Source organism: Nansenia antarctica, assembly GCF_963989245.1.
Source record: "Nansenia antarctica genome assembly, chromosome: 8".
NCBI classification, from domain to species: domain Eukaryota; kingdom Metazoa; phylum Chordata; class Actinopteri; order Argentiniformes; family Microstomatidae; genus Nansenia; species Nansenia antarctica.
Window position 1 is genome coordinate 7,391,508 of NC_137678.1, and position 27,634 is coordinate 7,419,141.

Consider the following 27,634-nt stretch of genomic DNA (forward strand, 5'->3'; position numbering starts at 1 on the left):
ATCTGCACTCACCATCTGCCTGGAGGAGATAAAGGCGTGGATGAGAGTTAACTTCCTTCAATTAAATAGCTGCAAAACAGAAGCCATCCTCATCGGCACCCCTCACCAGGTTAAATCATCCCCCATAACAAGCATCACTTTCTCTGGACAGGTTATCCCTCTGTCATCCGTCGTCACCAACCTTGGTGTTCGAATGGACCCCCACCTCAACTACGAGGCCCACATTAAACACATATCCAAAACGTCATTCTTCCACCTTAGAAATATAGCAAAACTCCGCCCCACCCTGTCTTTGCCCGATGCCGAGAAGTTAGTCCATGCCTTTGTCTCCTCCAGGCTCGACTACTGCAACGCACTTCTCATCGGGATCCCTAGCAAGAGCCTTCAGAAGCTCCAGTACATTCAGAACAGCGCTGCTAGGATCCTGATGAGAGTGCGCAAATACGATCACATCACACCCATCCTCCACTCACTACACTGGCTTCCCATCTCCTCTCGGATCATTTACAAAATCTCACTGTTAACTCATCAATGCATTCACGGCAACGCACCCCCTTACCTCAAGGACCTGGTCAAATCCCACAGCCCCTCCACTCGCACTCTCCGCTCATCAAATGCAAACCTCCTCAAACCCACCAAAACCCACCTCCGCTCCATGGGAGACCGGGCCTTCTGCTCCATCGCCCCCGAACTGTGGAACGCCCTCCCTGCCCACCTGAGAGCACCACAATCGGTCGACTCTTTTAAGAGCGGACTTAAGACTCATCTTTTTAACAAAGCGTTCCAGTAGCCAGATTTGTATTTATTTTTTTCTTTCGTTTTATGCCACAGTGTCTTTTTAACCTTTCTGCTTTTGATGTTTTTAGTGATCTTTATTGTGTTGTGCTGTTTTTGTTTCTTTTATTGACTGTAGCACTTTGAGATTCTTGAAATGTAAAGTGCTTTATAAATAAAATCCATTATTATTATTATTATTATGCAAGGAAATTCTAAAAAGTTTTTTTTTTAAAATCATACCAAATACTTCTACTACAATCATTTAAACAACGGTGCTTTCTCAACCCTCACCATGGCTTGTCTCCGACACTGACGTAGACGACATTTCTTTTTTTCCCTTTTTTAATAGCTTTTAATTTGAAACAGAGAGCGGAAGTGTTGATAAAAAATAAAAATAAAAAAGACATATTTACATTGAAACGGTAGTGTATGTTGCTGGTATGATGTCTTTCTTTCTTTCTTAATTCTTTTTTTTATTTTTTTATTACTGATAACATTTTATTTAAAAAAAGAAAAAAAATATTTAAATTTCTTTATTTTCAAATATGAATGACATTTTAAAATGTATGGACATCTTTGTACATTGTGTTGCAATCTTCTTATGTCAAATGTGGATTAGAAAAGACAAATGTCAAAACAAAAAATAATTCAATGCTGCCATCTTGTGTTAAGTTTAGGTCAACCTTAAAGTTGTGCATTACACATTTAGTGCTAAAACAGCTTGCCATCATTCCTACAAACTCACCTCACAGCGCATTGTTGACAGATTGCAGTTCATTGACAGTTAAGTCTGCGTGCAGCATGGGTTCCAGTCTTTCCATTTTCTTATTGCAGTATAAGTAGTTACTGAAGACCGACAAGTTACCATTGTTGCTCCTGCCTGTCCGCATTTCATCAAACCATAAAGAAATGCAGCTGTCATAGCACTGAATGAGGTGAAACTGTAGGCGTGACAAACTGAATGACGTCAAATTGGCATGACATAAGCTGAATCTTATGTTTGCGTAGATCCCCTATAATAGGGGCCCGATTACAGGCGCCTCTGGGACATGAGGATGCCTCTAAGGGTGGGGGTGCAAACATGTTTGTGAGGGTGGTAGGATGTCTGTAAACTGGAGGTATGTCTGTAGTGGAGGGGGCAGAGGGAGCTGCTGAACTACAGCTGTCTGATGCATCAGAGTCTCAGAGCCCAACATCACCCTGATCTGGAGCCTGCAGAGGTGAGAGAGAGAGGGCAGAGACACTTGGTGTGAGGTCAGCCCAGGACCAGGGGTCCCCAGTCTACAGAGGTCCTGAGGACCAGGGGACCCCAGCCTACAGAGGTCCTGAGGACCAGGGGGACCAGGGGTCCCCAGCCTACAGAGGTCCTGAGGACCAGGGGACCCCAGCCTACAGATCAGCCGTGTGTGTGTGTGTGCGCGTGTGCATGCGCAGGGGTGATGAGTGAGCTGCGTAATCTCATGACCCATGTTGCTGACCAGGGGCCAGGCACTTACGGAAGGCAGTGGCAGCACCCATCTGACCTTACTTGCAGGAATTACCGATCCCGATTTGGTAATGAAACCCCATTGTTCTCCCTGGATGATTGGCAGTACCAGAACAAATTAATTAAAATTAAGCCCTACAGGGCCAGAGGTCAGCCCAGGACCAGGGGTCCCCAGCCTACAGAGGTCCTGAGGACCAGGGGACCCCAGCCTACAGAGGTCCTGAGGACCAGGGGGACCGGGGTCCCCAGCCTACAGAGGTCCTGAGGACCAGGGGACTCCAGCCTACAGAGGTCCTGAGGACCAGGGGTCCCCAGCATACAGAGGTCCTTAGGACCAGGGGACCCCAGCCTACAGAGGTCCTTAGGACCAGGGGTCCCCAGCCTACAGATCAGCCGTGTGTGTGTGTGCGCGTGTGGACTGTTGTTCTTTGTTCAGAAAAAAAAAAAGAAAAAAAAGGGAAATAATGCAATGTTGTAATGCTATTGTTAATGTTTGGGATTGTTATTGTCAATGGAATTGCAGACGGAGATGCAAGCATGTCATTTGCAAACAGCTAAAGGAAAGGAGATGTTACATATAGGCATTATGTTAGTAGCCTGTGTTACAGGGACACCTAGGGGTGACCTGATAATGTTGCATATAAGACCCGGATGTTGTATGTGGGCGTGCGCGGGAGGAACCGCAGTTTAATAAAAGTCATACTGAAACAGTTTTGGGTCGCTCCACCGCCAAAAAATCTCACTCCAAACTTTTGGTGAAACTTGCCAGCCCTGCAGATTCACCCAAGATGGCCGCCAGCATAACAACACAACCAGACTCACCTAAGATGGCCGCCAGCCTTACAACACAACCAGACTCAACTAAGATGGCCGCCAGCCTTACAACACAACCAGACTCAACTAAGATGGCCGCCAGCCTAACAACACAACCAGACAAACCTAAGATGGCCGCCAGTCTTACAGCACAGCCAGACTCACCTATGATGGCCGCCAGCCTTACAACACAACCAGACTCACTTAAGATGGCCGCCAGCCTTACAACACAACCAGACTCACCTAAGATGGCCGCCAGCCTTACAAACACTCTCCAAGTATATCCAGCTGCGGACATCACGCCTATCACCCGGACGCTTGATGGACCATATTTGGTTGGAGTGGTTGGAGCGCGTCATCATACCGCGCCTGCATATTTGCATATTGCGCCTGCATATTTGCATAGACTACGTCATCGCAAATCATTTATGCAAGAAATGTTTATACTAAGGATAGTTGATTGTTGAAGTGACTGCATGAAAAGGTAATTTTGTGGCTTATATGCCTTGTTGTGATTTTAATAGATAGCTGGAACTCAGCCATATGTTTTACGTACCATTTTCTAGCATTGACTAATTTTAGATGCACTTGAATTCTACAGGGAAAGGAGGTTTTCATTGCTGACCTTCATGTAACCGCAACGTGGGTCCAGCCCCACAACTGTGATCCCATGAGCCATTTCCCAGTAAGTCAAATGATTGAGCCGGTATTTGAATAAGATAAACAGCTATGTAGAAAACATTGTATCCAGCATTACAATTGGCATGCCCTTCCAAACAGACAAACAGACTGAAGAACTGCTTCTACCACAGGGCCGTCAAGGCCCTGAACACAGCAAAGGCCTAAGTTCTGGGCCCAGGACAGTCTGGACGGATTGTATGGCAGCTAGTGCTGAGGCACAAACATGTACATTTCAAGCCTGCAAACTGTGACACTTTAAATAACGTGAAAAAATAATTTTGTGCAATATGACAACCCTAGTTGACTATCTGTGCAGTATAGTACAGTGGATTGTGTACATAGCTTTTATTTATGTAAACCAGCTCCTTACCTTCTTGTGATTTTATTCTTTTTCTAAAAGTGTTTTTTTTCTTCCCTTTCCTAACACCAGGGGAGCCACCCCTCCTAAATTTCGTTGTTTGGTACCTGTACTGTAGCAATGACAATAAAGTCCATTCATTCATTCATTCATTCATTCATGGGACATCAGCACATTAGCTGTGTTGGTCCTAAATACCTTCTTTTTTTTTTAAAACTTGATTTCATCAAGGTAAATTAAATGGTTTCCTAACACTTAGCCAAAAAAACACTACATGTATGAGAAAGGACTTCATCAAATTATCATGTAATTCATAATCATGCACACCCCAGTTAAGTGTTGGATAAAAATGATAAATGCAGTACATGGTTTTGAACAGGAACATGCTGATCAGAAGGATGCCCTTATCCTTCCACTGTGGGTTCCAGGCCACTTTGTCCTGTGTGTAAGTGTACTATACCCATATATACAGCCCGTTCCAAATTATTATGCAAATGATATTTTTCTCAGATTTTCCTAAATAGTCGATGCAAATGACAATCAGTATAATTTTCAAGTCATCAACCGTTAGAGTATAATTCAAATTTTATTCAACAAACCTCCCAATGATAACAGTATTTTTCTAAAAAATAAAAAACTCAAAATCCACTGTTCCAAATTATTATGCACAACAGAGTTTCAAAACATTTTATAGGTTGTAAAGAACTACAAATGGTAATTTTATGAATTTAGGGTTAGGAGGTCATATTAGGAGGTCATATTTACTGAAATCAAAAGCTATTTCAAACAAAAACATCTTAACAGGTCAAGTTACATGTTAACATAGGACCCCTTCTTTGATATCACCTTCACAATTCTTGCATCCATTGAACTTGTGAGTTTTTGGACAGTTTCTGCTTGAATTTCTTTGCAGGATGCCAGAATAGCCTCCCAGAGCTGCTGTTTTGATGTGAACTGCCTCCCACCCTCATATATATTTTGCTTGAGGATGCTCCAAAGGTTCTCAATAGGGTTGAGGTCAGGGGAAGATGGGGGCCACACCATGAGTTTCTCTCCTTTTATGCCTATAGCAGCCAATGACACAGAGGTATTCTTTGCAGCATGACATCCTGCATTGTCATGCATGAAGATGATTTTGCTACGGAAGGCACGGTTCTACTTTTTGTACCACGGAAGAAAGTGGTCAGTCAGAAACTCTACATACTTTGCCGAGGTCATTTTCACACCTTCAGGGACCTTAAAAGGGCCTACCAGCTCTCTCCCCATGATTCCGGCCCAAAACATGACTCCGCCACCTCCTTGCTGACGTCGCAGCCTTGTTGGGACATGGTGGCCATCCACCAACCATCCACTACTCCATCCATCTGTGTTACATAAATAAAGGCTATGTACACTATCCACTATACTATACTGTACAGATAAAACACTGTGCTGTACTCTATGCTATGCTATACCTATTCTAACATTTCCTATTTCTCTGCAACCTTATGTACCCTAGGGTTGTCATATTGCACATAGTGTTATTGCACATTCATTTAAAGTGTCGCAGTTTGCAGGCTTGAAATGTACACATTTGTGCCTCAGCACTACACCTGATTTTTCAATCCAGCAGCTGCCATCAATCCGTCCATCCGTTTCCCAGTAAGTCAAATGATTGAGCCGGTATTTGAATAAGATAAACAGCTATGTAGACAACATTGTATCCAGCATTACAATTGGCATGCCCTTCATGGGACATCAGCACATTAGCTGTGTTGGTCCTAAATACCTTCTTTTTTTTTTAAACTTGATTTCATCAAGGTAAATTAAATGGTTTCCTAACACTAAGCCAAAAAAACACTACATGTATGAGAAAGGACTTCATCAAATTATCATGTAATTCATAATCATGCACACCCCAGTTAAGTGTTGGATAAAAATGATAAATGCAGTACATGGTTTTGAACAGGAACATGCTGATCAGAAGGATGCCCTTATCCTTCCACTGTGGGTTCCAGGCCACTTTGTCCTGTGTGTAAGTGTACTATACCCATATATACAGCCCGTTCCAAATTATTATGCAAATGATATTTTTCTCAGATTTTCCTAAATAGTCGATGCAAATGACAATCAGTATAATTTTCAAGTCATCAACCGTTAGAGTATAATTCAAATTTTATTGAACAAACCTCCCAATGATAACAGTATTTTTTTTTAAAAATAAAAAACTCAAAATCCACTGTTCCAAATTATTATGCACAACAGAGTTTCAAAACATTTTATAGGTTGTAAAGAACTACAAATGGTAATTTGATGAATTTAGGGTTAGGAGGTCATATTAGGAGGTCATATTTACTGAAATCAAAAGCTATTTCAAACAAAAACATCTTAACAGGTCAAGTTACATGTTAACATAGGACCCCTTCTTTGATATCACCTTCACAATTCTTGCATCCATTGAACTTGTGAGTTTTTGGACAGTTTCTGCTTGAATTTCTTTGCAGGATGCCAGAATAGCCTCCCAGAGCTGCTGTTTTGATGTGAACTGCCTCCCACCCTCATATATATTTTGCTTGAGGATGCTCCAAAGGTTCTCAATAGGGTTGAGGTCAGGGGAAGATGGGGGCCACACCATGAGTTTCTCTCCTTTTATGCCTATAGCAGCCAATGACACAGAGGTATTCTTTGCAGCATGACATCCTGCATTGTCATGCATGAAGATGATTTTGCTACGGAAGGCACGGTTCTACTTTTTGTACCACGGAAGAAAGTGGTCAGTCAGAAACTCTACATACTTTGCCGAGGTCATTTTCACACCTTCAGGGACCTTAAAAGGGCCTACCAGCTCTCTCCCCATGATTCCGGCCCAAAACATGACTCCGCCACCTCCTTGCTGACGTCGCAGCCTTGTTGGGACATGGTGGCCATCCACCAACCATCCACTACTCCATCCATCTGTGTTACATAAATAAAGGCTATGTACACTATCCACTATACTATACTGTACAGATAAAACACTGTGCTGTACTCTATGCTATACCTATTCTAACATTTCCTATTTCTCTGCAACCTTATGTACCCTAGGGTTGTCATATTGCACATAGTGTTATTGCACATTCATTTAAAGTGTCGCAGTTTGCAGGCTTGAAATGTACACATTTGTGCCTCAGCACTACACCTGATTTTTCAATCCAGCAGCTGCCATCAATCCGTCCATCCGTTTCCCAGTAAGTCAAATGATTGAGCCGGTATTTGAATAAGATAAACAGCTATGTAGACAACATTGTATCCAGCATTACAATTGGCATGCCCTTCATGGGACATCAGCACATTAGCTGTGTTGGTCCTAAATACCTTCTTTTTTTTTTAAACTTGATTTCATCAAGGTAAATTAAATGGTTTCCTAACACTAAGCCAAAAAAACACTACATGTATGAGAAAGGACTTCATCAAATTATCATGTAATTCATAATCATGCACACCCCAGTTAAGTGTTGGATAAAAATGATAAATGCAGTACATGGTTTTGAACAGGAACATGCTGATCAGAAGGATGCCCTTATCCTTCCACTGTGGGTTCCAGGCCACTTTGTCCTGTGTGTAAGTGTACTATACCCATATATACAGCCCGTTCCAAATTATTATGCAAATGATATTTTTCTCAGATTTTCCTAAATAGTCGATGCAAATGACAATCAGTATAATTTTCAAGTCATCAACCGTTAGAGTATAATTCAAATTTTATTGAACAAACCTCCCAATGATAACAGTATTTTTTTTTTAAATAAAAAACTCAAAATCCACTGTTCCAAATTATTATGCACAACAGAGTTTCAAAACATTTTATAGGTTGTAAAGAACTACAAATGGTAATTTGATGAATTTAGGGTTAGGAGGTCATATTAGGAGGTCATATTTACTGAAATCAAAAGCTATTTCAAACAAAAACATCTTAACAGGTCAAGTTACATGTTAACATAGGACCCCTTCTTTGATATCACCTTCACAATTCTTGCATCCATTGAACTTGTGAGTTTTTGGACAGTTTCTGCTTGAATTTCTTTGCAGGATGCCAGAATAGCCTCCCAGAGCTGCTGTTTTGATGTGAACTGCCTCCCACCCTCATATATATTTTGCTTGAGGATGCTCCAAAGGTTCTCAATAGGGTTGAGGTCAGGGGAAGATGGGGGCCACACCATGAGTTTCTCTCCTTTTATGCCTATAGCAGCCAATGACACAGAGGTATTCTTTGCAGCATGACATCCTGCATTGTCATGCATGAAGATGATTTTGCTACGGAAGGCACGGTTCTACTTTTTGTACCACGGAAGAAAGTGGTCAGTCAGAAACTCTACATACTTTGCCGAGGTCATTTTCACACCTTCAGGGACCTTAAAAGGGCCTACCAGCTCTCTCCCCATGATTCCGGCCCAAAACATGACTCCGCCACCTCCTTGCTGACGTCGCAGCCTTGTTGGGACATGGTGGCCATCCACCAACCATCCACTACTCCATCCATCTGTGTTACATAAATAAAGGCTATGTACACTATCCACTATACTATACTGTACAGATAAAACACTGTGCTGTACTCTATGCTATGCTATACCTATTCTAACATTTCCTATTTCTCTGCAACCTTATGTACCCTAGGGTTGTCATATTGCACATAGTGTTATTGCACATTCATTTAAAGTGTCGCAGTTTGCAGGCTTGAAATGTACACATTTGTGCCTCAGCACTACACCTGATTTTTCAATCCAGCAGCTGCCATCAATCCGTCCATCCGTTTCCCAGTAAGTCAAATGATTGAGCCGGTATTTGAATAAGATAAACAGCTATGTAGACAACATTGTATCCAGCATTACAATTGGCATGCCCTTCATGGGACATCAGCACATTAGCTGTGTTGGTCCTAATGTAGGGTGTAAAAGCTTAGCGGTTACAATGGAATGGTTTAGCAATGTGGCTGTATGTTGTTTATAGCAAAGCATAACTTGATATCAATAATCTGACTCCAAGTAATTTAATTGAGGCAAATGAGGCTTTAATAATACGGTGAACTTTTATTAGAACTTTTATTAGTAACAATTAACACATAATTGTTACTTTACAATTAACACATACAAAAAAAAAGATTCTGAGTGGGGCAGAAAGTAAGGAGAAGAATGGAGAGAGGGCATGTCAACAGGGCATGGGCCGGATTAGAACACATGCCGACATGCCTGTGACCAGAACACCAGGTGTCACCACATTCTTGAGACCTTGTCAAAGACCACTGCATTTCGTGACGTTAGAATTATAAGGTTCTATCTCCATTTTTGTCAATTTTGTTTTTTACATAATCTGATCCATTAGGTGTTTATTAATGCCTTCGTGGTGTTGTTTTAAAAATGTTTACATTTTTGAGTTAGTAATTAATCAAATACAAAGGTTCCATCTCACAAAACATAATAATAATAATAATAATTCATTAAATTGATATAGGGCTTTTCCGAGGCTCAAAGACGGTGACAATTGAATGTAATAATGGAATGTAAAAACTTTGACGCTCAATATCTCTGAACTACCCTAAACGGAGATAGAACCTTATCATTCTAAACGGAGATAGAACCTTATAATTCTAAACGGAGATAGAACCTTATAATTCTAAACGGAGATAGAACCTCATCATTCTAAACGGAGATAGAACCTTATAATTCTAAAAGGAGATAGAACCTTATCATTCTAAACGGAGATAGAACCTTATAATTCTAAACGGAGATAGAACCTTATAATTCTAAACGGAGATAGAACCTTAGAATTCTAAACAGAGATAGAACCTTAGAACATACATTTTTAATACACAATACTTTCAAATATTGTAGTTTCTTGGGCTTGGAGGGTTTGGGACTCGACTCAGGCTTCTGACTCACTACTTTGGGCTCAGGTGTGGCTACCTTCTTTGGGCCTGCCACGACAGATTTCTTGCTCACTGTAATACAAATATACGCGTATGAGTGCACCAAATTCAAACAGTCACTGATTGCATTACAGGGTTCGACAGTAACGCTTTTTTACTTGTAAAACATTCGCCGGGTTTGTTTGCGCGAGCCCAGACGTTGCTGATAGATCCTGGATATTTTTACCTGTGTGCAGGAAGAACAACAGACAGCGCAGGCGCCAGACCAGACTAGATGATCCTGAGTGAAGATATTATCAAAGCGTACGGGTGATCGACAGGCGCGTACGCTTTGATAATATCTTCACTCCACGATCATCTAGTCTAGTCTCGCGCCTGCGCCGTCTGTTGTTCTTCCTGCACACAGGTAAACATATCCGGGATCTAGCAGCTTCGTCGGGCTCACGCAAACAAACCCGGCGAATTTGTTACTTGCTCCGGGCAAGTAAAAAAGTGTTACTGTCGAACCCTGTATTATAAGAGGAGAAGGAGAGTGGAGTAAAACCACAGAGTAGAGTACTCTAGATGTCTTCTCTCCTAGGCCTTGTTACTGTGAGTTACAGTAGATCAGTCATAGGCTTCAAGGCCATTAAGTTGAGATGTTTATGCCAATGGGAGGTTGGCACAAAGAGTTGAATTAAGCGTATATTTGAAATTAGGATTCAGGCCTATACAAAACAGCCTGCTCTGGTGGGGGGAAATGATCTTCACAGAAAGATGTATTGTGTTTTTCTACCTGCAATATCACTGTTATGTGTTATGAAGGTGATGTATGTGTGTTAGTATGTACATAATAATTGACGTGTGTTATTGATTTGTCTATGACAGTAGTGTGTTAAGGTGTTGGTCTATGACAGTAGTGTGTTAAGGTGTTGGTCTATGACAGTAGTGTGTTAAGGTGTTGGTCTGTGACAGTAGTGTGTTATGGTGTTGGTCTGTGACAGTAGTGTGTTATGCTGTTGGTCTATGACAGTAGTGTGTTATGGTGTTGGTCTGTGACAGTAGTGTGTTAAGGTGTTGGTCTATGACAGTAGTGTGTTAAGGTGTTGGTCTATGACAGTAGTGTGTTAAGGTGTTGGTCTATGACAGTAGTGTGTTAAGGTGTTGGTCTATGACAGTAGTGTGTTAAGGTGTTGGTCTGTGACAGTAGTGTGTTAAGGTGTTGGTCTGTGACAGTAGTGTGTTAAGGTGTTGGTCTATGACAGCGGTATGTTAAGGTGTTGGTCTGTGGTTGAGGTAGCCAACCTCTGGGCTCCAGACTGGGCCGTCTCAGCTAGCCGTCTCTCCAGGTTCTGGATCTTCTCCAGCGCTGCCTGGAGGGCCTCCTCCGCTTTCAGGGCCCTGACCTCTGAACTCTGGGCACCGACCTCTGAACTCTGGGCATGGACCTCAACCCCACTGACACACACACAGAAATACACGCTCACACACACAGTCTTGAAACCATACATGTCAACAAATGTGGAAGTACCATAATAATAATAATCTTGACATCATCATAAACAAACAGACATGCTGCATAAAAGTAATAAAAGTAATAACTCACAGATCCATCACGGTGGCCAAGGCATCAAAGGCTGTCTGAGTGCTGTCAGTGTGTGGACAGACAACCATCTCCTCAGCCTGACACAACAAACACACAAGTAAAAAAATAAAAAAATAATATGTTTTTAGGGCATTTCTGCTTTATTAGGATAGAGACAGTAGAGATTGACAGGAAGTATGGGTGAGAGAGAGGGGGGGGATGACTTGCAGCTGTCGATGGCCGGAATTGGACCAAGGACATGGCGATGATATGGCATGGATGGTTGACTTACTTATAATAGACATGCTTTATCTATTGTACACAATCTAACTCTTGTTCAATCCGAGGGCGTGATACAGGGTCAGAGGTCATACCTGGGCCTTGAAGTTGGCCTGTGTCACCCCGATGAACTCCAGCTCTGGGAGGTCAGGCAGCTGCTTCACTTCTTTTTCATTGCTCCCAACAGCAGGGTCTGCAGCCTAAAACACATCAGGGTTCGACAGTAACGCTTTTTTACTTGTCCGGAGCAAGTAAAACATTCGCCGGGTTTGTTTGCGCGAGCCCGACGACGCTGCTGGATCCTGGATATTTTTACCTGTGTGCAGGAAGAACAACAGACGGCGCAGGCGCCAGACTAGACTACATGATCGTGAGTGAAGATATTATCAAAGCGGATGGGTGATCGACAGGCGCGTGCGCTTTGATAATATCTTCACTCCACGATCATTAGTCTGCTACAATGAGAGTGTGATGTGTGTGTGTGTGTGTGTGTGTACTGTTAGAATTGGGAAAGGGGAGCTCCTCACCTGGGGTGTGGCAGGGGTTTGGGTGCAGGGCTCTGGGGTTTGGCCCACCACGTCCATGTCTACTTCCATCCCTTCAACAAACACACCCTCGCCCAGATACAGGGTCACAGGGTTGAACTGGTCACACAGCTGAAAGAAGAAATACGTTTGACACAACAAATGGATGGATGCAATGGATCATTGTTGTTGAATGGGATATATACAGTACATGTATAAGCAAGTGTATGTGTGTGTGTCAGGGTTTCCGTTAGAAAAATTTGCCGTCGGACATCGTGTCCGGGAAGAATTCGATTTACCGGACAAACGTGATATATTCCGGTCATCATATTAAAATATAATAAAAAAAAAAAAAATCAAAATCATATTTTTTTTTTCTCCAAATCTAATATAGCTGTTTGTCGCGGTGATTACTGTTGTGTAGCGGCCTATATATGCCATTTAATGTCTATTTCTCATCCGATACGATTAGATGCGAGCTATATAATATATAATAATATAACATGATTTGACGCATGCGCGCTATGCCATGCGTCAAATCCAGCGCTCAACGGGTCCAGCGCTGAACGGGCGCCTCACTGGGAACTGAACAGACAGCATCGATCAATGAACGGACTCCACATTACGTTAACTGAAGTTTGTTAAATTGTTTGGGATTAATGTGAGTTTTCTATTTTCTCTTTACAGTTTTACCCTTTTTTTTTAAAATCAATAAAACAACGTCATTTCTATAAGTCTCGCTGGTTGGGAAGGCATTTCGTTTAGCTCGGGAGTATGACAATGGGAAGAACATAACTGTTTATTGAGAAACAATTGATAGGCAGTCTGGGATACGTATATAAAGAAATACCACAATGTCTAGATGTATAACATTTTATTGAACAGTAACAGTGCAAGCATGTAGGCTACGGGGAACAGGGATTTTGGTCAGTAGGTCCTTTGTACAGAGGGCGTTTCTCTCCGACAACGCGTTCCCAGGTACCATGGAAGTCATAGGTAGTCCAGCACACTGACAGAGAGACAGACAGACAGACAGACAGACAGACAGACAGACAGACAGACAGACAGACAGATAGACAGACAGACAGACAGACAGTCAGCTTACTTCTACCCTTTTGAGTGGAATTACTCCTTTAATTAGCTGTTAGCCATCTCAAAGCCCCCTGAGCTGCTCGTCAACACTGAGAATAGACCACATTATAGAAACCAAAACACCGTTTTTTAAATCCACAGGGAATAACCGAGAGTGTAAGGAAAGGCACACCCAGCGCTGTCAGTGGTGGGGAGACTTGAAGTGGCTTTGCTTGATTTCCATCACAGATTCAAGGATTGAAACACTGATGAAAATAGGGAGTAATAGTGATGGGATTATCTTAGATTATTTTAGATTAGATTAGGTGAGATTCAACTTTATTGTCATTGCAGAGTACAAGTACCAGACAACAAAATGCAGTTTAGCATCTAACCAGAAGTGCAAATAGTGATATAAAAACAAACACTTAACTTTCGGGGAAACTGCTAAAATAAAATAAATTAAAAAAGAAAGCGACTATTAGCACCGCCGAATGACAACAAACGTATGAGTAATGAGTAAAACAATGTCACTTTTATAGTATGTTGTTTAACTTGCCGTTCGGTCGCCATGGCTCTGGTGTGTGTAGCAGCTTCAGCTAGCTGGCTGGAAACTTCTAGGGGTGCGTTCGTAAACACGCTCTGAGAGCGCCGGAGCGCACGCTGGCTTCGATGTCACAGAGCGACCGAGTCGTTCGATTGGACGAGAGGCGTTCCGCGAGTGCTGATCGGATTTCCAGAGCGTGTTTACGAACGCACCCAGCCAGCTTTAGCGAATTGTATTCAAAGGGAATTATTTTCACCGGACAATATGTCCGACGACTTTTCAATTTGTCGGACTTCACCAAATTTTACCGGACAAAGACCGGTAATTGCCGGTTAACGGAAACCCAGGTGTGTGTGTGTGTAAATGGTAAATGGACTGCACTTATATAGCGCCTTTTTTGCTGCTCCAAAGCACTTTACAACGGCCTCTCATTCACACACACATTCACACACCAATGGCGGCAAGCTGCCATGCAAGGCACTGGCCCGCTCACTGGGAGCAATTTTGTGTGTGTGTGTGTACATTACTGACCTCTGAGTTGACTGCAGAGGGACAGGAGAGCCCGTGGCCCTGGCTCTGCAGGACACTGTGAATGTACACGTCCTCCTCCGTGTCTGTCTCACACAGGAAGACCTGCAGGAAGTCTGCGTGGTAGCTGTGCAGAGCTGCCCACAGGAGGCGCTCACAGCACAGCTTCCGGAAGGAGCTGGTAGCGTTCAAACTCCAACTGCCCTGGAACACCAAAACACAGGCTTTTAATATGGAATGGGAGATAAGAGTGCTATCTGGAAGTCAATGGGACTATGGGAGCAATACAATGTTAAAAGCTTGGGGAGATTGGTGGTCAATAACAGTGATATGAGATGTGTGTGGAGCCTTACACCCATAGGCTTGATTCCACTGAGTGATGAGGGGACCGCTTGGGCCGGGAGCTCAGAGTAACAAGACCTTGGGGTGAGAAAGCAGAGAGATGTAGGGGGACAACAGCAAAACAGACAAGGAGGCCTAACACTTGTCGTTAAAATGACTGTCACATTTACAGGACATTGATTTTACACTACAATATGTGGCAAGAAGCGGTCTCCCACAAAAAACCCAAAACATTTTAGTCTAGCCGTAGTCAGCGACGAAAACTTTGACTGAGACTGCACTGGAATGTTTTTATCAACTGGAACTGGACTGGAACTAAGAAACATGGAGGTGACTTCTTCATCTAAACACCAATGACTAAAAGTGACTAAAAAGCCTGCCAATATTAACACTGGTCTAGTGAAACCTGCCCATTGACTTTCATTGCTCTCTGTCTGAACTGGACCAGAAGAAGCCTACTTGAGGAACTTGAGGCTGGTCCTGTCCACAGTGGTGAGGTCCCCGAAGTCCACGTAGTACACCTCCACCTGGGTCTGGCTGAGGACGCGGTGGATGACGACCCGGTAGAACCACTCGTCTCTGGGAGCCACGCAGCACACCTGGCCCTGACGCACGAAACGTGAGGGAAGGGAGTACCGCTCCGACACCTCGAGATAGGTGTAGCAACTCCTAAGAGGAAGAGGCGTTTCCCACAAACTCTGACATCATCTTGCAACTCGTTACATTACATTTTGGGCATTTAGCAGCAGACGTCTTTAACCAAAGCGAACTGACAACAAATAGATTTGTCTAAGTAAGTGAATCATATATCCATCAGTCATGGTAAGAAAACATAATCTATGCTAGGACCAGGAGCCATTGGCAGTCGCAATGCTAGAATAATTTTTTCTTTCTTTTTTATTCTATTCATGGTTCTATGTTACCACTCCAGATACAGGAATCTGACCGGATCATATGTGTGGTGGCCTGGGAAAACCCGTCGGATGTCGCTGGCGTTCGTGGCAAAGAGCAAAAATAGATGGAAATGTCCTATTTCTGCGATTTTGATATTATGTGGTATTCTAGTACTTTGAACTATTATGGTGAATAAACATTTTAAGAAAACAAAAGAGAAAGTACTTATTTTTATGTTTTTGTGGTGGGTAGTTTGCTAGCGAAACAACGTCACGTGTCTCATTCTCAGTTAAGCAACGCACGCACACATGAGCGAAAGGAGAGACGATACTTCCACCTGTGTTATTGCCAGTTTACTGATGCTCACAATAAGCATAAAGTAATAAAATCTTAACTAGAAGACACACAAATGGATCTGTCCCTCGCATACCGACGAGGCGAGCAGACTAACACCGCATCACAAGCAGACAAACGAGACCGGCCGATCTGCATAGGCTCCTCCCCCGACCCGGAGGAGAAAGGGGTCGGGGGCAGCATGGGGGCAGCATTTCTCACCTTTCACTTTTTTTGACATGATACATTAAAATGCTCATAACTTTTTTTAAATAAAGGGCTATCTCAGTCATTCAACCAGTTATGAATAGCTGAGAACTTCTAATTTATGGAAATATTAAAAAATGAAAATGTCAAAATGCCACCATGTGAAGGGTTTTCCCAGGCCACCACACATATGGTTACGTTCCAGGTCACCTAGGGGCTGCACAGATCAGCATTGTGCTTGCTGCTACTGTACATGTGGTTGCCTGAGATGTTAAGACTCAAGGTATTGTGAGATCTGATAATCTGCAGCATGACTACAATGAAGGCAACCATTGACTCTATATTCATTTCCCATTCCCAATGGGAAATTAAAGTAGAGTCAAAAAGTAGGGCTTTGGGGAGGGCCAGGGAGATCATGGCTGACCCCGCACACCCAGGCCACAGCCTCTTCGCCCCGCTCCCCTCAGGCAGGAGGTCACTAAAGACTGTGAAGGCCCGACACGCACACAGCTTTTTCCCCACGGCCATCCGGCTCCTAAATGCTGCTGCTGGTGTCCCCCCCCCCCTTGCACTATGATCAGGGGTGCAAACTGGTGATGGCCCAAAAAGGTGAAAACATTTTTGGGTGGCTAACCTTTGAATAGCGCTAGCACTAATGGTGTTAAATAGATACCGCTAGCACTAACGGTGGTCTAACAATGATGCATGTGTAAGTAGCGGCAGCCCTGACCTCAACACCTGCAGAATTACTTCGAAAACAGTTTACTGTGACTGTGTTCTCTATGCTGTCTGGAACTGTACCTAGCTCCCTGAAGCAAAACGTTATTTCAACTGCAGCAGAGTTTAGCAGACAGGGAGATTAGCTAGCTTGTGCATCATGTGACATGGATGAGACTTAGACCCCCCCCACCACACCCAAAACATTTTTTTGCAGATCTACACAATTCACATGGATGACCTATTTTGAGATAAAAATGGCTAATTTAGCAGAAAGGTGACAAGTTTGCACCCCTGAATGATGTTGGTTTGCACTGTCTTGTCCTGTCTTGCACCTGTCCTGTTGTAAACTGCGCTCCACTGTCCCAAACCAAATTCCTAACATGTTCACATGTCATGGCAATAAAGTCTTCTAATTCTGATTCAGTCATGTTTCCTCCCCGGTCTAAGCGGCACAGTCTCCTCACCTCATCTCCACCATAATGCTCTCCAGGGCGCGGGCCTCCCGGGTCTCGTGGAAGCGGATGTAGAAGTTACTGGGTGACTCCACGTGCTCCACCAGCACGGCTATCACCTCCCTAGGGTCCCTGGGCGTGGGCGCCCTCAGGCCCTGGCCCCGCAGGGCGTCCAGAGGAACCATACCTGCCATACACCGTACCTGCAGGGGAGGGAACTTGGCCACCATCTAGAGGAGGGAGAAACACACAGCCATGAGTGTCCACAAACACACACACACACATGAATGTGCGTGTAGACACACACACACACACACACGCACACGTACACACACACACATTTTTATTGTCACCACAAAGACACTTTGTGGATTGAATGGGTTGTCCTTGAACATTTACAATCACCAAAGAAGATGTACAGGAGGTGATCAAAGATGTACAGAAATCAAACAACATCTATTCTTGTGAAATGCGTTTCGGTTTCAGCCTCAATTGTCTAGTATGTATTTGGTCCAGCTGCCCCCAGGGGAAACAGAAGCTACGGACTGACCTTGAACAAAAGGGCAAGTAGGACCAGTTACTCTTCTTAGACCAGAGTCAGATCGTGAGTTTAGAACGATAAGGTTCTATCTCCGTTTAGGGTGGTTCCGAGATATTGAGCGTCAAAGTTTTTACATTCCATTATGTTTTGTGAGATGGAACCTTTGTATTTTATTAATTACTAGGGGTGTAACGGATCACGGATAATCCGAGATCCGTACGGATCGCCCCCCACGGTTCGGCACGCATGTGTACCGCGGATCAATTGCAAAATGTAACCAAGTAATAATATTACTTAATATTAGTTAATATCCCTTGTAAATCACAATGTAGAGTTGCCATGAAAAGATAGACGCGACAGTTGCGTGCTTTGTTTTACTCTAAAGCGCAATGATAGGTTGATAATGCAAAAAAAAATCTAGAACAACAAGGCTGCGTTCGTAAATTCGCTCTGGAATCTGATCAGCATTCATGGAACGCCTCTTGTCCAATCAAATTACTTGGTCCCTTTATGACGTCGGACCCAGTGTGCTCTCCGGCGCTCTCAGAGCAAATTTACGAACGCAGCCCAAGTGTTCATGGCGAGTCCTGCTAATGTTGGCGACAGAGAAGAACTCGAAATGCCTCCCTCGTCATTTAAATCCCATGTATGGGAGCACTTTGGCTTTGCTATCAATTATAACAATGAGGGACTGTGTTATTGGAAGTGTGGTCGATAAAAAAGTTACGGTGTTTAAGCGTTGTGCAACGAGAAAGTCGTACGAGCATGGCCACCCATTTGCCGTGACATCACCCTGGTGTGTTGATGGGAGGCACGAAAAAGTCAGCTTGACAACTTCTTATAATGTAGCCAATTTTTTCATACCATGTTTAAAGTAAGGTTTCACTTTATTATTTAGTTAAAAGTGGCATAAAACATGTTTATTTGTCTGCTTTAAAGAGCCCAGTGATTCACTGCTGCAACCAGGTGCCTCCTCCCTCTCTCCTACTGCATCATTTAAGTTGAATGTGTGTTTCTGTTTAATATGTAGCCTAATGTTTGAGTGTAGAATATGTTATGTATATGTATATATATATATACACACACACACATATATATATATATATATATATATATATACCAGTTTTGACATCTTGAATGTTGTTGGGTTTTACACAGTAAAAGTGGTGTTTTTACAGAATTCGAGGAAAAAGCTTTTTATTTTTATTTTTATGTTTTGTGTTGATCCGAAAAATGATCCGATCCGTGACTCAAAAACCGTGACACGATCCGATCCGTGAGTTAGGTGATCCGTTACACCCCTATTAATTACGAACTAAAAAATGTCAACATTTCATGTCAACACAGGCATTAATAAACACCCAATGGATCAGATTATGTAAAAAACTCAATTTTGGTTATAAAACCTTATAATTCTAACGTCACGACCTGTCTTCTCAGACCCGAGTCAGACGGGTCTCTTCTCTCACCTGTTGGAAGGTGGTGGTGGTGATGCGGAGGTCTGTCTCTGACATCAAGTCGTTGTCGGCGGCGGCCTCTCCGTCCTCCCCGTCCTCCTCCTCTCTGCGCCCCTCCCAGGGCGACTCCCCAGAGCTGAAGTAATAGCCCTGGCTGGAGGGGTTCAGCCGGTCACCCTGCTCAGCATCGCCGGGGGTGTCGGGCTCTACAGCCCCTGGCCAAAAACATCACATCAACAAACCTACGGACCTTTGGGGACAGAGCCTTCAGCGTGGCTGCACCTACCCTCTGGAACTCCCTCCCCATAGTGATCCGCAATGCCCCCACCCTGGACTCTCTGTTCTCCAAGGCCTTTGGCCCCTAGTCACTGTTTCAGTTTTGTTTTGTCCTGTTTTTGTCTGTCTGATCATTCCCTTGAATTGTAAAGTGTCCTTGGGGTTTCTGAAAGGCGCTATATAAATTAAAGTTATTATTATTATCAGGGTGCTGCGTTTATAGAATGCCATGAGCTATAAGATACAGTACTCAGTTCTGCCCCTCCTCTTCAAATGACCCTTCCCCCAATGGGACAAATGGCTGTGAACTCTCAATAATGTGGGAACGCAATGGTATTAGCTGAATAGAATAGATAGGATGCATTTTTTACATTTTAACCATTTAGCAGACGCTTTTATCCAAAGTAACAATACAAATTGAAACCATCGAGCTGACCTGGTTGCGTGTGGCCGGTGTGTTTGGTGTCGGTGATCATCCAGTGGGGGCCCTCTTCCCCTGCCATAGGCCGCAGATACAGCGTGTCGCTCAGCGCACCAACCATCTCCGTCACGCTCAGGAAGCCACTCTGGGCCACCGGGAGCTCCTCCCCAAACATCCTCTGTTGACCAGGGGGAAATGGTAAATGGTAAATGGACTGCACTTATATAGCACCTTTTTTGCTGCTCCAAAGCGCTTTACAACGGCCTCTCATTCACACATTCACACCCATTCACACACCAATAGCGGCAAGCTACCATGCAAGGCGCCGGCCCGCTCACTGGGAGCAATTTTGGGGTTCAGTGTCTTGCCCAAGGACACTTCGAAATGTGGCCAGCCGGGGATCGAACCGCAGATCTGCCAACTTTGTGATCATTAGGCGGCGACTCTACCTCCTGTGCCACAGCCGCTCCGTAAAGTAGAGTGGAATATGTGTAACAAAGGAAACTAGTATAATTACCTTGTATTCGGCATGAAGATCATGTATTGATATCCCTTCACTGTTCTGAGCAACAACCTAGAAAGAAGGAATCTTCACTGTCACCATCATGTGTGACTAGAACATTAGGAGTTTTCAATGATTTCGGTATCCACCCATAAAGGGGCAACTCAATAGTCTGGCTCCTGACTCATTTACTTAAACGAATGTATTGATTGTAAGTCGCTTTGGGAAGATGTAAACTGACCTGGCGAAGGTTGGCCTTCAGCTCCTCACTGACGGTGCCCGCATGGCCGTTCTCCAGGATACGCTGCCTGAGCTTCTCCTCCAGCTGCATCGTGGCCAATCAAACACAACCCATTCACTAGTGGTGATTGGGTGAGTTCCCATTCATATAAATGTGAAGTGCAACGAGACCAATAATCATATCTCATTAAATGTTCTTCACAAAAAAACATGACTTCTAGTAGGAGTGAACTCTACAAGCATTTAAAGTAATGTTCAGGGGTGCAAACTGGTGATGGCCTAAAAAGGTGACAACATTAATTTTTTGCCTGAAAATGAAGAAAATTATCAACATGGTCGATTCACATGGATTTACCATTTTGTGGTAAAAACCGCTAATTTAGCAGAAAGGTGACAAGTTTGCACCCCTGAATGTTACAGTTTCACATACAGAACATTTACTATGAGGTAAAAAGAGAAACAGACTCACTTTTATGACACATTTTTCAAATAGCTGCCCCTGTTGGATGAGCTGTGGCTCAGGTTGTGTCAATTCCATGTCCTGGTGAATTCCATGTCCCCCATGGTCCTGGTGTCCCCCTGAGCTGTTAGGGACAGTGTCCTCAGGACCAGAGGCCATGTGATTCTGTACTGGAGTACCAGAGGGTTTTTCCACAGGAGCTGAAGACAGACAAAATGTTACATTAGTCACAACCAATACCAGATCACTACTGTTTACATTTTACAGTTACACCCATTTACATTTTAACCATTTAGCAGTTAAATTGGATAATAATGAAAATACCACCGCTCATCCGTGATCAGACTTAGCTGAGGTGCTGGAATTGAAGAGTATCAATAAAGTGCAAAAAAAACAGCATCCGTCCGCACACTCAAATCTGTGCAAATAAACCGTAGTTTATTGCACAAACTTTCAGTCATAAACCTTCTTCAGGCATAAAGCAGACAATTGCCCAAATTTCGGCATAAAGCATAAAGCAGACAATTTCCCAAATTTCGTTGTTTGGTACCTGTACTATATCAATGACAATAAAGACCATTCATTCATTCATTAAATTGAATGCAGTGGTATAAAGGCTTCAAACAACATCACTTAATTAGCCAATGCACAACATCTGTGTCAAATATTTCACCTAGTGGCTAGGCATCATGGGAATTGTAGTCCTAGATTTAGTGGACTACAAAAAACATGTGTTCATGAGACAGGAAACACCTAAAAGTACATGAAATATTTACAATATATACTTAACAGAACAAAAAACAATTGAGAAATGCTACTGTTACACACCCGAAGGTAGTAACAAATAAGGGAGTCCACACATGCGTTTAAATGATACAATTAAAGTTTTATTTACTTAAATGAACAAACATAAACTAAATAACATGTATATGATTATGGATAAGAATCAGTAGTGTATGCCATGAGTGAATGGTTGTAGAATGTATGTTGTATGTGTAAAACTAAAAGGCCCCAAAAACCAGGTACCCAGAGACCTTACCAACAGAACCCAAATCATAAGGAAGAGAGAGAGAGCTGAGGACACCCCCCTCATATATACATCCCCAGCTCCCCAAACCCAGGTGACACCACTCAACCTAACGACCCACCCACTCTGCCCAGGCTCCAGCCACAGCCAATATGCAGGCAGAGTGGGAGGCGTCACATCCCCCCCCTAAAAAACATGGTTCCCCACTATACTAATCAAATAACTATAAACTTTGTCCCCACCCCCCCACAATAAGTAAACCCAAAATGCATCAATAAGGCCATGTCCTACTCCTTCTCCTCACCACCCTGCTTCCACTCTCAGCAACCTCGGACCCCAGGAGCCATTTAAGAGAGTCCCCACTCCCACTCTCAGCAACCTCGGACCCTAAAAGCAATTTAAGAGAGTAAACAAACCGGCTAGCATGAAAAGGAAAAAAAAACAGGCAAATCAACAAAACACAAACAAAACATTTAAAGAAATTAAGGCTTCATAGTACACAGCGTCTTATTTTGTGCACCTCCTATGGCCACAAACAACCTGCGTCGAAAACCATCGACATAGACACCAATCTCATCCGGCGACATAGATAGAAATTGTTCAAGTAACATACACTTAAACACACCAATTACCCCCTCTGCCCCCTGAGTGGTACTTGGCGCGTTGCTCGCCCTGGTAATTTCACCAGTAACACTACTGGCTGGACACGCCATGCCCGCCCCGTCCAATCGAATTGGACTCGGCGATTCTTGAGTGACAGACCCATCTGCCCACACTCGCACCCCAGCAATATCGTTACCCAAAATGATGTCTACACCTTCAACAGGCAACTCAGCGCGCACACCCATTTGTACGTCTCCATTCCGCAACCCTGAAACGAGAGACATATTATGCACGGGCACCGGGAACACAGACATACCCATCCCTCGAATCAAAATAACGTCCCCTGTGTCAGTTTCCTATGAAAAAGGTAACACCGAGGCACGCACAAACGAATCTATCGAACCAGTGTCCCGCAGTATCTTTACCGGCAGCCGATGTTCACTGCCCTGCAACGACACAAACCCATCAGAAATAAACGACCGATACTTTTCCAAACACGGTACCGACGGCAACGCCACTGGATCGAATGAATTGGCCAGTAACGCCGGTTTCACCTGTGTGTTAGGGAATCTATTGTTTGCTTTTAATACTGGACATTCCCGTACCCAATGCCCAACCCCTTTGCAATAGTGACACAGTGCACCGTCAACATTCACATCAGAGTAAAAATTCGGACGAGGAGAAAAACTCTCCCTTCGAACTCTCTCCGTACCTGGCCCACTACAATTACCTTTGCGAATCAACACATATTCATCGGCCAGGACGGCTGCGTCACTCGCCGTCTTCGCCTTCTGCTCTGTAATATAAGTTGCCACATTATTAGGTAACGAGTTCTTAAATTGTTCCAATACCATCAGGTCACACAGTTGTTCAAAAGTTTCCACCCCAGATGCCGAACACCACCGGGTAAACGGGATAACTAGATCACGTGCAAACTCAACGTGAGACTGCTTATCTCCCTTTGTCCATGTTCGGAACCGCTGTCTATATGCTTCCGGTACCAGCTCATAGGCTCTAAGCACCGCTGATTTAATACGTTCGTAACATTTACAATCAGCGGGACCCAACGCAGAGTAAGCTTTCTGGGCTTTACCGGTAAACACACACTGTAACAGTATTGCACGATCCTTATCAGGCCAGTTTCTACCGTCCGCCAAACGCTCGAATAATAAAAAGAATGTATCTAGGTCGTCTTCATTAAATGGTGGAAGCAGACGCAACCGTCTTGTTAAATCACTCTCTGTAGCTTCCCCCAACAGGTCGACCCTATCCTCCATATCAGATGACCTGGGCAGCCTACCCTCGCTGATCAGACGTAGTCTCTCGTGTTCTAACTCTACTTTAGCAAGCTCAGTCCTTTGTTTGATTTTTTCAAGCTCCAACTGTGTCTGCGTCTTCAAAATCAAAAGCTCTTTCTGTTGTTCAAATGTTAACGTGGTGAACACACCAGACTGAACTTCCTCCGTTGGTTTGAGAACACCTCCCACTACCAACCCAGATTTTAAACTGGCCATGACATCTTCCTTTAGTCTTTTACTAGGAATTTCGATCTCATAATGTTCCACAATAGCCAACAACTGGTCCTTAGTACACCGATCCAATAGTTCTACTGATGGGGACCTCACAAACTCCTCTATAATTGAGGCCATAGTAACCATGCAACCAAAGAAAAAAAACTAAATCACAAACCCTAACACTGAGACCATCAAACTGCGATAACCAAGTATAAGACAGACAGCCCACTTTACCTGGAACTTCCCCAGCCCTAACTTAAAAATAACTACCTAACTAACTAACTCAAACCCTAGTCTTCGTGCCGCTACTGGTGGGAGGTATTTATGCACTAAATCCCAGTGGGCAGAAGAGAACACTGCAAAACAGCGCCCCCTCCTGGACCATGGACGTGCCCCTGAGACAAATGCTCTACCCACGGTTGCAGCCACACTAAACCACCCAAGACAAATTCCCCTATTGGGAACAAGCCTATCTATACCTAACAGGGGATTTAACGGTTCCTACCAAGTACACTGACTATCCCAACCCAGTATCGCAGTCCAACAACCTCAAACCTACAGGAAATCTGGGGACAAACAATCTACTCTTCCACAACCAAACTCCAACAAAACAAACAGAGGAGAACAAATGAACACATGTGAAAACTCCCAACACTGGCAACCAATTAACCTACTGATTAACCAATCAATTAACCAAACAGCAAACCAAAACCAAAGAGAGCCAAACAGCTCTCACAGTAACCCAAACCAAAATTGCCAGTAAGAATCAATCAACAAACCAAGCAAACCATAAAAAGGTCCAACACAAAAGGACGAGCCCCCAATTTGTTACACACCCGAAGGTAGTAACAAATAAGGGAGTCCACACATGCGTTTAAATGATACAATTAAAGTTTTATTTACTTAAATGAACAAACATAAACTAAATAACATGTATATGATTATGGATAAGAATCAGTAGTGTATGCCATGAGTGAATGGTTGTAGAATGTATGTTGTATGTGTAAAACTAAAAGGCCCCAAAAACCAGGTACCCAGAGACCTTACCAACAGAACCCAAATCATAAGGAAGAGAGAGAGAGCTGAGGACACCCCCCTCATATATACATCCCCAGCTCCCCAAACCCAGGTGACACCACTCAACCTAACGACCCACCCACTCTGCCCAGGCTCCAGCCACAGCCAATATGCAGGCAGAGTGGGAGGCGTCACACTACAAACATGCAGACATCAGGCAGTAGCCATCATATAGCATAGAACATAGTGTCTAAAGTAATTTATTCATAGCACAACACATGTAGAAATACTCATTCAAGCCTAGGCGTTGTAAACGTTCTAGGGTGTGGATCCAAAAAAGCTCTCTGGCATAACCTCCTGTCCGAGGGGTAATTTGCTCTATGCCGCCTGAACCATTTAGCAGTTACCATTTACCACTTAATTAGAGTTTACAGGGACAGTCTCCCTGGAGAAAGTTAGGGCTAAGTAACGTACTGAAGGGCACACTAGTGGTGGTGTTCCCAGGCGAGTCCAACTTATAGCCATGTATAGTTAAAGGTATAAAACAGGGATACTGAATGATAGCATGCCCATGGACACAAGTGCTAAATGTAGTCCTGCTCAGAAAAAAGCCTTCACATCAGGTGCCTCAAACGCATACATGTAAAGAAAAAGTAAATGTTAAAAAGAAAACGTGAGTTTAGAATTATACAGTTCTATCTCCGTTTAGGGTAGTTCAGAGATAATAATGAGCGTCAAAGTTTTTACATTCCATTATGTTTTGTGAGATGGAACTTTTGTATTTTATGAATTACTAACTCAAAAATGTCAACATTTTAAAAATAACACCACACAGGCATTAATAAACACCTAATGGATCAGATTATGTAAAAAACTCAATTTTGACCAAAAATGGAGATAGAACCTCATAATTCTAACGTCACGATCTGTCTACACTGTAGTACCAACCCACCTGTGTCTACCGCTGTCAAGGGGGTCAGCTGTGGTCGAGGTGGCTTTATCTGCCCCGTCCTCACCGCCGTCCCCCCACGCGATGCCATCAGCGCCCCACCCTGCGACGCCGTCAGCCCCATCGCAGGTGGCGCCACCTTCAGGGTCAGCAGGGAGCCCGTCCGGCTCTGCTTGATCGCCACCAGGTCCGCCGCGGCTGCCAGCATCTCCGCGACGGAGTAGAAGCCGAGGTTGAAGACGCGCAGCGGGTGGCCGAAGCGGCGGGCGAAGCCGTCCTGCAGCTCCGACAGGCCCATGGGCCCCGGGGCGAGCAGCTGCCGCAGCTGTGAGCGCAGCTGAGCGGGCAGGGCCGGGGGGGCGTGGCCCCGCCGGGGGAGGGGGCTGGCGGGGAACAGTTGTTTCCTGTAGTGCGGGGAGAAGAAGCCCATACCGCCCCTGTGTGGTTTGTTGGTCTTAGGGACACGCTGCCGGGCCACCATCTCCCCTATGCGTCGGGTGCTTTCGTCCATAACCGCTGCAGAGGGACCAAGGGATGGGAGGGAGGGAGGGAGGGGAAGAAAAAGCGAGGCAAAGAGTTGGGTTGGAATAAAGTAGTATTTTCGTGCATACGTGTGTAATTTTACTCTGTGCAGGTCATAGTACTAAAATGGTAATGGTAAATGGACTGCACTTATAGCAACTTTTTTGCTGCTCCAAAACGCTTTACAACAGCCTCTCATTCACACATTCACACACACATTCACACACCAATGGCGGCAAGCTGCCATGCAAGGCGCCGGCCCGCTCACTGGGAGCAATTTTGGGGTTCAGTGTCTTGCCCAAGGACACTTCGACATGTGGCCAACCGGGGCTCAAACCGCCGATCTGCCAACCTTGTGATCATTAGACGGCGACTCTACCTCCTGCGCCACAGCCGCACCACTACTAGACTGGGCTTACCTTTCAACACCAAGCTGCCGTCTTCCAAAAAGTCCATCTTCACCACGTCAGGCATCTCCTTGATCATGTCCATCACGCTGTGGAAGCCGAGGGACCTCAGAGGCAGCGGATGGCCCACGATGCAGAGGTAGTCCCGTCTCAGGTCGTCCGGGGACAGGCCTAACTTGGACGAGTTGAGCACGGAGCGAACATCCTTCTTCAGGCCCCACAGTAGCTGGTCTTGGGTCAT

The 27,634-nt window shown here is 44.1% G+C and overlaps 1 protein-coding gene across 1 annotated transcript; it reads right to left on the reverse strand.

Moving 5' to 3' along the window:
• Positions 1-310: 310 nt before the first annotated feature.
• LOC308163789 (tudor domain-containing protein 5-like) lies at positions 311-27,634 on the reverse strand (the record flags this gene model as incomplete). Its single annotated transcript, XM_080537977.1, has 19 exons — positions 311-424; positions 1,938-1,989; positions 11,281-11,433; positions 11,582-11,658; positions 11,935-12,039; positions 12,367-12,495; positions 14,513-14,713; positions 14,863-14,929; positions 15,311-15,520; positions 17,470-17,687; positions 19,468-19,661; positions 20,168-20,330; positions 20,670-20,726; positions 20,896-20,979; positions 21,364-21,554; positions 23,181-23,252; positions 23,715-23,780; positions 26,468-26,980; positions 27,406-27,634. 19 exons carry the CDS (start codon positions 27,632-27,634, stop codon positions 311-313), a joined length of 2,895 nt encoding a protein of 964 aa, XP_080394103.1.